Source organism: Petaurus breviceps, unplaced genomic scaffold (assembly GCF_028583685.1).
Source record: "Petaurus breviceps papuanus isolate PSGF00001 unplaced genomic scaffold, PetGlider_PUasm1.0 90333, whole genome shotgun sequence".
Classification (NCBI taxonomy): domain Eukaryota; kingdom Metazoa; phylum Chordata; class Mammalia; order Diprotodontia; family Petauridae; genus Petaurus; species Petaurus breviceps.
Genome location: NW_027187220.1, coordinates 500,203 through 510,575, shown reverse-complemented (window position 1 = coordinate 510,575; position 10,373 = coordinate 500,203). Strand labels below are relative to the sequence as shown.

Genomic DNA, 10,373 nt, shown 5'->3' with positions numbered 1-10,373 from the left:
TTGGGGAGGATGACCTGGGGAAGGGCCTGAGGAAGGTCCCTGGGAGCTGAAGGGAGAGGAAGAGGCCGCCCTTTACTGGATGGTCTGAGGCAGCTGGCTGCTTAACGGTGAGAAGGGCATTGAGAAGTTGGAGCAGTTCAGAGAGAATGGTCAGGAAAGTTCTGAGGGTCCTCCTCTCTGAGCCCCTCTCTTCTCCACATCCAGCATGAACAGCGCCAACTAGTGATCCTAAATGAGCCTCTTCCCCATCTGCACATCCCATACTTTACTTCCCAACACTCTGCTTTTCTGTCCTGCCAAACCACAGCTCAGGCCAAGAAGCATCCAGAACCTGACCCTGAGGCCTGGCCAGGGAAGGCTGAGGAAGGGGCTTGTTCCTCCTGACCTCACCCCTCACTTCCTTCCCATGCCCCACGTAAATATACCACAAGAATGAGCTATTCCAGGTGAAACATGGGCTTTTATGTACAATGGATACCAGACAGGAGCGGGGAGGACAATAATAAAATACAATCTGTATTCACCGTGTAGACCTTCGCCCCAACCCTAACACCCAGCCCTGGCTGCCCCCAGTGGGCAGCAAAACATAAATTACAAACTAAAAGAAAAACACCTCAGGGGGAAGGAGGGGGGAAGGCAGGGAGGCCAGGACTTATTGCTCTGACTGGGAGCAGGGCAGGCACTTGAGTGGCTGCCCGTGGAGGGGTGAGCCCAGGGACGGGAGGGGGCAGCGGCCATGGCTGGGGGTCCCCGGGGCCAAGGAAAGAGGGCTGGCGGGAAGCCCTGGGGAGAAGTACCTGAGATGGTCCAGGGCAGTGGGTGCTGGTGATCTGTGGGGAGGAAGAGGACAGGGCGACCCCCCCCCCCCCAGGGCCCCCCCTCAGTCCATGTCCATGGGCTCGGCCCGGGGACAAGGGCCTGGGCCATCACCAGGGGGTGTGGAGAGCGTGCTGGCCGGGCTGGGCCGGGCCGGGGAGCGCCGCACCTTGTCCTGCCGCTGATAGAATAGAACATAGGCTGCCTTGGACTGTGAGGGGCAAAAGAGAAAAAAGGAGTGACACACAGGGTTGAAGAGACCCTGCACTTAGGGACTGCAGATGCGAAAAGGGTCGAGACCAGGGCCACTCCAGGGACAGCTGCCCCCCCCCCCCAGAGACACACATGTCCTTGCCCATGACGGGCTGTAGGACACAGGTCATGCCACAGCTGCCCACCTCAATCTGGCTCTCAGACACAGGGGAGACACTGCTGTCATCGAAATAATGCCACTGGCCACTGTCCTTGTTTCGGGCAAATGTTGTGTCTGAAAGCAGCAAGTTTCTGCAGTGAGCCCTGGGGAGGATCCCCAAGGAGCTCCAGGCCCTCCACCCCCACTGGCTCCCTGGGAGAAGTTTCCCTGTGGGCCCCACAACCTCCCCTCATCCCTGTGCTCTGGGGCCCTCTCATACAGTGCCCATCTCTCAGGCCCCCATAGTGGTTTGAGACAGCGATGAGGTCATATTTGCAGGGTGTTGGGTCAGCCTCAGTTCTTGGTTTGATGATGAACTCAGAGAAATCAAGGTCCCTGGGGGAAAGGGTGGGGCAGGAAGGAAGCTGGAATGAGGTCCCTGCCCCTAGGCACCCCAACCTCCCTCTCAATAGCCTTGGCACTGACCGGATAGGAAACTCAACCAATGTGTCCAGCTTCTCCCGGGAGAACTTGGTGTAGGAGAAACGTTTCAGGTGGATAATAAGGGCCTCAGGCAGGGCCCACAGATCCAACTTCTTGGTGGCAAGCTGGTGTCGTTTACAGGTTGGGCAGTACCTGGGCAGCACAAGGCAAAGGTGTGGCCTGGTCACATCTAGCCTTGGCCCTGAATGCTGTTTCCCTCTCTGAGGCCCCTCTGCCACTATGGCCCTTCTCACCAGGGGTTCTCCTCTTCCAGTGTCTCCACAGTGGTAAAGAGCTCGATGCATTCCTGGAGGCGCACAGGGGCCTTTCTCAGCACATAGCCCATGCAGTCATGTTTCACATAGCCCTGGGCAAGGAAGGAAAGGGAGTGTGGGTTGGAGCAGGGCTAAAGGGAGGGGGAGGGGAGGGGCAGTGGAGTGGGCAGGGGCGCCAACCTCAGCTTCTACTTCGTTGTAGTAACGTTTCTTCATGTCCGGCTCCCAGTCGATGGCGATGTATGGCTGGGCTGTGCAGAAGGACAAAGAGGAGGGTCAACACTGGCACACTGGCTCCCTGGGCTCCCCCCCCCCTTCCACCATCCCCCTCACAGTTAAAGGAGACTCCATTGGCATCCTCAGCAAAGCCTCTGCGGTCACTGGTTCCGTTGGAGTTCACAGTATGGAGGCTGAAGAGGACCTTCCGCCTGGCTCGTCTCCGCCGGCGGCGGCGCCGCCTCCTTCTTGGCCTCTTCGCGGGGCCAGGAGGGGGACTAGGAGGGGGACTTGGAGGAGGGCCCTCCCCCTCTCCCTCCCCAACCTGAACCCCGCTGGCTGCCCCTGAGCCCTCTGTAGAGGCCCGAACATCCAAGGCACTCCCCCCCCTCTCCTCGTCCTCCTCTTCCTCACCTGGCAGGGAGTGAGCATGGGCGGGGAGGAGAGGGAGAGCATTAGAGGAGGTAGAATCCACTGACCCCCTAACCCTTCCCCAATCCCTGCCCCTTCCCAGGTGACCTGCCCCCTCTAAAGAACCTCACCCTCACTCAGCCTGCTTGGACGCTTGTACAGATCATCTTCTTCCTCTTCCTCTTCCTCTTCCTCTTCCTCCTCCTCCTCCTCCTCCTCTTCGTCTTCATCTTCGCTGTTGTCCTCCTCCTCTTCCTCCTCCTCCTCCTCCTCATCTTCTTCCTCCTCTTCCTCCTCCTCCTCCTCCTCATCCTCTTCATCTTCCTCCTCCTCCTCATCTGATTCAGGTCGAGTAACATAGCGCCTAGGTTTGGGGACAAGAGGGAATGAGCAAGGAGCTGAGGCCCGGCTGGGGCGGGTTTTTAAGAAAGATACAAAAGCACATTCCGGGCTCTTCTCCATTTCTCTGCCTTCTCTTCTCCTCTTTCACCAAAGTCAGTGTTTCTAGAATGGTGGTGGGGTAGGGGGAGGGCCTTCATGCTCTCACTTCAAAGATTTCTGTTTTTGTTCCACATGGGCCTAGTAATAGGGTCTTTGGGCTGGCGAGGGTGGGGCCGGCAGCTTACGAAAGGCGATGCAGCAGAATGTGGTAAAGGGCGTCCCAGGAGAGTCGGTCACGGGGCACAGACACCAATAGGGGGTGTCCAAAAAGCATGAGGCCATAATAGGAGTCGCTATAGTCTCGGGCTGGGGTCCGTTCCCGAAGGTAGACAGGCAGTACCACATCCTCTCCTGTACCCTCTCCACTTCCAGCTCCACCAGATACTTCATACCTACAGTGCAAGGAGGGTCAGTTGGGGTTAGCAAGAAAGGGACTGAGCTCATTATCCCCTTCCTTCCCCAACTCCAACTCACACAAAGATGTCATCCCGGTCCAGGATACAGCTCAGAGACTCCTCCAGCTGGTAGATCTTGTAGAAGCGATGGCTGAACACATCAGCTACCATCATCTGTGAAGGGCAGGAGATGCAGCTCAGAGCCTGATGGGGCCAGCTTCCCAAGCTCCCCTCAGGCTCTAGGGACTTACCCTGTCTGGAGACACGCCCGTGTGCTTGGCTAATGCAACGCAGAGGTCTAGCACCTTCCCTGCCTTCGGCACAACCAGACGATGCTATGGGGAAGATGGCCCAGCTCACATCCAGCAAGGCCCTTCAGAGCCACCCTCCCATTCCAGTGTGCCTCCACCTCTCTCTGGGCAACATTTCTCACCATCTAGCTGTCCCTTTGCCCAATGCTGTGGCTCCACGTTTTGGACTCATCTGTCCCTGTGTGTCTCTCAAACGTCTTTCTTGGCCTTGGTTTTTCCTGACATTTGTTTGCCCATCCTGCTCCTGTCTTCATCACTTTCTATCTGCATTATCTCCTTTGCTCTGTGACTAAGTGATTTCTGGTTTCTGGATCATGTGCTGGGCCCTTCAGAGCAGTGGTGTCAAGCAGGCCGCAGAGTGACTTTGAAGACCACAAATACCCATTCTCTATGCTGTACTATAGCTTTGTTCATTTTGTGAAACCTTTTCCAACGACCTTTGAATATAGTTTGGGGGGAAGTTTGATATCTGTGCTATTTCTCGTCCTGTCTCTGGAATATCCTTCAGTCTCTGTCACTCCAGTATCTCCATTCTTCCCTTCACCTATCTCTTCTTTCTGCCAGCATTGCTCTGGCCCTGTGATTGGCCTTCCACACTGTGCTCACCTCTACCCACAGCTTCTTCCCTTCACAATGGATTTCAATTGTGCAGCAAATCTTGTGCCCCTCCCCACAAAGGTTCCTCTTGATGACTAGCACTACCCCCCTCCCACATTCTCCTGGGGTGCTGTGCCCTCTTCAGGGTCTTAGGGTCACCTGCTCAGGCTTTCGCCGAGGGTCCATAGAAACGAAGAAGACCTCCATGCCACGCTCCTTGCTCACAGGCAGAGGAACACTCAAGTAGCAGAAGGGATCAAAGGTTACAGATACTTTCCCACACTCAGGGCAGACCAGCGTTGACTTGAAGAGTCCATGGAACGTGTCCACAATGACAGAATCATTCCGACGCTTGTGGTTTCTCCATGCTTCATCTGCCACCTCCTGCCAGGGAACCCCCAGCAGTCAGAGAATGACATTGGGAGAACCCCAGAAACAACCCATGGGCCTAAACCCTACCTGATCAGGTCGGCCAGCAGCATCTCGAAGCTCCACATACTCCTTCTTCTTGACCCGGTTCAGGTCCTCATGCAGCCCATCAAGCAGGAAGGACAGTAGCTCCTGGGAGTCATGCTGTTGGTACCCAAGGAACTGGGAGGCAAAGTGGCCAACCTTGGTCTGGGGGCACAAGAGGAAGGGGCTCAGGCATATTGGAGGACACCCAGAGGGTCATTCATAACCCGACACAGGACCATGCCATGGTAACTGAGGGGACCACACAGAGGCTCAGAATCATAGGAAAAGGCAGGGAGTGAGACCCAGGAATGCTAAGAATGCAAAATGCAGCAGGGCAAGGGAGGGGATTGGGAGTGTGGAAGGACACCCAGAGGGTCACCAAGGAGCTTAACGACCCTTCCAAGACAGGGCTATGGCATGACAGCTGAGATCACGTGAGCAAGCAGTGAGTCACACAGGCTCTGGGTCATACACGAAGAAGCAGGGTAGTGTATGAATCATAGAGGATGGGATTACAGCCAATTCTCATTTTATGTAAATTGGCATCATGCAAGTTTGACTTTATGTAAAGAATTCCAAAAGGCATGGGAAGATCTAATAGAAACATGTATGAAGAAAGTTTGGAAAGCTGTGCCTACACTTTGCTCCCTATTTTCATGAATCTGACAAGCACTGGGGCCAGAAGCAGCTGAATGAGCCTCCTGGAGAAGTGTAGAACTCGGATCTGACTGAGAGGTCAGCTGCAAAGATCATACAGGAAGGCAAGCTTCCCCAGTCAACAGTCGGCGAAGCATTTAAGCATATGAATGAACTAGACTTTTTCTTGTATTGAAAAGATAAAAAAAAAAAGATGGATCCAAATATTTCCAGGATTCAAAAGCTTGAAGGGGGACAGCTAGCTGGCGCAGGGAGTAAGAGCGTCGGCCCCAGAGTCAGGAGGACCCTGGATCTGTTCCAGCCTCAGATACTTAACACCCACACAAAAAAACTGGCTGTGTAATCTTGGGCAAGTTACTTAACCCCAATTGCTCCAAATAAGGCACGTAGTCAGGCCCTAGTGAGAAGGGCTGGGCAGCAGCGGCTGGCTTCCCAAGGCCGCCCTGGCCGCACAGCACTGAGTGCACGTGACCATGAAGCTGAGTGTGTCAGAGTGTGTCAAGTGCCTCCTCATCTGACACACCTCTTTTTCTAATTCCCTCTGTGATCATGGGGCAGTAGTGCATATACCCGCATCAATGACAACATAAAGGTATTATCTGGTGGGAGCCTTTGTCACACAGGCTACCGGAAGTGACTGGGCAGGGGCAAAGTTGAATTAGGTAAAAGATCACTTTACATAGAGGTCTGTACAACAGTCCACTTATGTCAAGCAGGAACTATCTGTATGTGGGAGTGTACAGGGTCATAGAGGCATTTAGGGGATAGCACAAATGATCAGGCTATCTTACAGCCACGGAGGTACTAGAGGGCTGGGATGGGGGTGGTGGTGGAGGAAGGAAAATGGCTGCAAAGCTGAGAGTGACCTTGAACATCCGGGGGACCACAGAGCGGTGGTGGCCAGACCAGGCCTGTTTGACCAGGTCAGCATAGGCCTCAGCGATCTCGCCCTTCATGCCGAGAGGATTGCAGAAATTGAGCTCCTTTAGGTAGTGGTTGTGGAGGAAGTATTCCGTCAGCGGGGGGACATTACTCAGGCACTGTGGAGATGTGGAGGGAGCCAAGTTTAGACCTCTTGGGGAAGGCATCCACCCCTGCCCTAGCTAGTCTCCTCTTCCCCAACTCCAAGGCCAAACCTGTAGGGCTGAGTTCATGAAGCACGTGTTCCCCAGGTTGGTGAGGCCGCAGACACCTGGCTGGCCCCGGAAACTGTCCTCCTCATCGGACACACTCTTCCTAGGGGACCCAAGAAGAGTCAACACCTGTCTGCTGAATTCCCAGGCAACTGACCTCAGGCCTTCCCCTAAGACCTCCATTCTCAACCTGACAATACATCTTTCACCCTTGGGTTCCCCCAGACACTCCTATATCCTCTTTTGCCTAAACTTTCATAGAACACTCAAAGGAAAGATTCGTTGGCTCTCAGGCCCCCCCTAAGTATCCCAGAGCTCTTTCCCTCACCCTCAGGATTCCTTTTTTCATGGGTCCCCAAAAGACACTATTTGGGCCTCCCATACTACCCTTGGCTTACCCCTGACCCTCTCAGGCCCTATCTCCACTCACATGATATGAGGCCGGGAGCTAGGCCATGTGCCATCTTTGTTTCGAGTCTCCATGATGACAACCTGTGGGTAGTGGCAGGGCCTGAGTGAGAGCAAGCTGTGCCTTTCTGGCAGTTCCTTTGCACCCTTGCCCTTTAGTGGTAAAAAAAAGCATGGGATTCTGGAGAATGAGGTGTCCTGAGGCCTTACCTGACCAGGTCCAAGGCAAGCATCTAACAAAGACATATGTATGTTCCTCAGTCTCTCACAGGAACCATCTGCATTCTTCACCCATAGGCGTGTCTCTTCCTCTGGCCCCACTAAGAATTGTTCCCTGGCTGTATGAAGGACCAACTCTGGAAGAGGATACAGAAAGCTGAGAGAACCAGTAGGGAAGGCCCGCTGCCTAGGCATGAGTCAAGCCCCACTCAGAATGCTAGACTTCTGCTTAGTCCTCAGTGGGGACTGAAGCACCAGCTGAGGCCATTGAAATCCCGCTCCTGGAAGGCCAGGTCTGTTAACCAATCCCTTATCCAGGGCACCTAGCCTACAGACAAAGCCCAGTGAAGATCAGAGACTCAAAATCAATCCCTTGGAGATCTAGAGCACAGTTGCATTCCTGTTTGGGGCATCAGTCCTCACCAACAGGGTCTGCGCGGCTGAACTGTGCAGGCCGGGATATCTCCATGTCACTGTGTTGGCACAGGAGCAGCTCCACCAGGTACACCTCTACCTTGTGGGTGCTGGGCAGCTCGACCACCTGAAAGGAGAGAGAAGGGAGCAGCCAGTCAGGGACTCCAAATCCCCCAACCAGAGGCAACTTCTCTGGGTCCCTCCAAAGCAGGGCTGTTCTTGCACCCTTGGTGTGAATCCAATTTGTCTGCATTTAATACTGCTTTACTTAAATCGCTGTGTTTTACAGGATTTTACAAGAAATTTTTGGGTCTACATTCCTTAACAATATTCTATGAAGCTTTCTGTCCCTTTGTTTTGTCCTTTCATGGTTTAAGTACAAGGCTGGTATTTGCCTCTTAAAAGATTTTGATAATAAGTTTTTCTTCTTAATATCTGAGGACAGTTTATATAGGTATCTGACTTTCTTTTTTTAAAGATGTGAAGAAATTTGCCCATGAATTCACTCAGATCAAAGTATTTTCCCCATGGTAAGTAATTCAAACGTTTTCCATTTGTTTGGAAAAGAGAGAGATACAATGGGCCCTCACCTTGCGCTCAATGGGTGGCTGCCCAGGCTCCAGCCCATACCACTTTACCAGAAGATGCCAGGCCATGGCTGGCAGCAGCACATAGTCCTCGCCCTCCACCAAGCGTTCCTTTAGGCGCCAGGTTTCTTGGTCTGTGTGTGGGACAAAGAGATGAAGATTCCAGAAACAGAAGAAATGTGTGTGTGTGTGTGTGTGTGTAGGTGGAGGGGCATTCATAGGTTAGGGAGGAGATGGACTCGGAGAAAAAAGGGAAAGACTGATGAAGGACCATCACGGAAACAAGACTCAGATCACAGGAAAAAAAGAAGGGTCTGAAGAAGTGGCTGGATCATAAAGCTAGATGAAAAAAGGCCAAGGATCAGAACTAGGGAAGGTGAAGGGATCATTGAGTGGCAAGGGCCAGCTTGCTATTCTCATGTTCCTCACCAGAGGCCCCCTTCCTTTCTCCTCAAGTTCTGCTTGGTGGTGGGTGTCCCCATCCTTCCTACCATGCACGTAGCTACCAAGTCTCACATCTCTCCTACCCTGGTGGAGGTCCTTCTGCCCTTGGACCCAGACTCCTAACATGGTTCCTGGCTTTGCGTCTGTCTGTCCTCTGATCTGGCATGAATTTACTTTCCTAAATCTTCCTGAAAAACCAATCATAGTCCTCTAGAGAACAGATGAAGAAATACATGGGTCTTCAGAGGAGACAAGCAGGGAACTACTAGGCCAGAATGTTGTGGTGCCCTCCCTGTGACTCTTTCAGTTTGGAACAGGATGGAAAAGCCAAATGTCCCCATGAACCTTACTTTCTAAAACACAATAGTGGCTGTGGATATAAGCACTTTATGGGAGGTCCCTCTTTTGTCCTTCACAACCACCCATTTTATAGATAAGGGGACTGGAACTGACAGAGCTTGTGACTTTCACAGTCACAAAGCTACCAAATGACTACTGAGGGATCCAAAAACTGTTCTTTCTGCCTCCCAGAGTCATCCTAAAGCCTAAGTCTGACCCTGGCCTTCCAGTTAGAAAAGGTTTCCTCTTGTTTTGGGGAAAAACTCTGAGCTCCTCAGTATGGGATTCGAAGCCCCTCTGCCAGCCTTTTGCTTATCTTTCTCAATTTGTTCTATATCTTGGTCTTCTCCCGATCAGATTCTCCAAGGATTTGCCGCCCCTACCCCAAATGTGCTTTCTTAGGACTTAAGCTATCTTTAACTTTCTTAGAGGCTCAACATAGGTACTTCCTCTTACAAAGAAAGCAGGGTTAAGGTCCTGATACCATAGCCAACAAGTATATCCCATTTGCTATGTGCCAGGCATGGTACCAGGTGCTTTACAGATAGCTTATTAGATCTTCACAAGATTCCTGGGGCAGAGATGCTATTAAAACCCCCGTTTTACAGAAAAACAAAGTTAAAGCAGAGTTGAAGTTACTTGCCTAGAACTACACAAATTAAATAGTTTTAGCTGAATTTGAACTCAAGTCTTTCTGACTTCAGGCCTGGAACTTTATCCACCTCACCATGCAGTGGACACCTGCCCCTCTGATACCTCAAGGTAAGAGTGTTTTTTACCAACTGGAATATCTGGGAAAACTGCCTAGGTGTGGCACTCTCCCACCCCCCACTGTCAACTTAGAAGCAGGCAGCATCTTTGTAATTCTCCCCAGGAGGAATCTGAAGAAAAGGGCTGAAAAACGGAGAGAGATGGTAAAGGATGGGGTGCAGTGGCTCCAAGCTCCAGCCAGGGAGATCTGAGTACCAATGTCGCCCCTTCCTAGCTGGGCACCCAAGTCCAGGACCCTAAGGGATCCCAGAAGAACCTGGCCCGGCCACGTAAAGGGGGGGGGCCTCGAAACAAAGGAGAGGGACGGACCCAGAGGCCCAAGAGGTGAAGGAAACAGGGGCTCCGGGCCTCAGTACCTTCAAAGAGCTCTGCATTGTTGACGGGCCCCGGGAAGGCGCTCGAGTCCTGGTCGCCCGCTCGGATGTAAGCCTCCCACTGCTGGTACCAGTGCTGCTCCACCAGGAACCTGGGGGGGAGGGGGGAGGGAGCAGAGACTGGCGACAGGCACCAGGCCCAGCTCACCTACTCTTCGGTCACTCAGGCCCCTCCTCCCCCCCAGCCTTTTATCCTCTTCCCCCCCCCCCCCCCCCCCCCCCCCCCCCCCCCCCCGCCCCCGCCCCCCCCCCCCCCCCCCCCCCCCCCCCCCCC

At 53.2% G+C, this 10,373-nt stretch overlaps 1 protein-coding gene across 1 annotated transcript in view; it reads right to left on the bottom strand.

The window, feature by feature from the left end:
- Positions 1-440: 440 nt before the first annotated feature.
- Positions 441-10,373, bottom strand: part of USP11 (ubiquitin specific peptidase 11) — a 10,635-nt gene continuing 702 nt past the window's right edge. Inside the window, exons 2-21 of the mRNA XM_069108139.1 lie at positions 10,082-10,191; positions 8,175-8,305; positions 7,594-7,711; positions 7,162-7,307; positions 6,974-7,035; positions 6,547-6,646; positions 6,277-6,450; positions 4,757-4,915; positions 4,457-4,681; positions 3,641-3,724; positions 3,469-3,563; positions 3,180-3,386; positions 2,685-2,917; positions 2,260-2,556; positions 2,107-2,177; positions 1,906-2,018; positions 1,655-1,804; positions 1,449-1,564; positions 1,215-1,303; positions 441-1,027 (exon numbers count right to left, since the gene is read on the bottom strand). Coding sequence (XP_068964240.1) covers positions 881-1,027; positions 1,215-1,303; positions 1,449-1,564; positions 1,655-1,804; positions 1,906-2,018; positions 2,107-2,177; positions 2,260-2,556; positions 2,685-2,917; positions 3,180-3,386; positions 3,469-3,563; positions 3,641-3,724; positions 4,457-4,681; positions 4,757-4,915; positions 6,277-6,450; positions 6,547-6,646; positions 6,974-7,035; positions 7,162-7,307; positions 7,594-7,711; positions 8,175-8,305; positions 10,082-10,191 — 2,827 coding nt within the window. The 3' untranslated portion in view covers positions 441-880. The remainder of the gene's footprint in view (positions 1,028-1,214; positions 1,304-1,448; positions 1,565-1,654; positions 1,805-1,905; positions 2,019-2,106; positions 2,178-2,259; positions 2,557-2,684; positions 2,918-3,179; positions 3,387-3,468; positions 3,564-3,640; positions 3,725-4,456; positions 4,682-4,756; positions 4,916-6,276; positions 6,451-6,546; positions 6,647-6,973; positions 7,036-7,161; positions 7,308-7,593; positions 7,712-8,174; positions 8,306-10,081; positions 10,192-10,373) is intronic.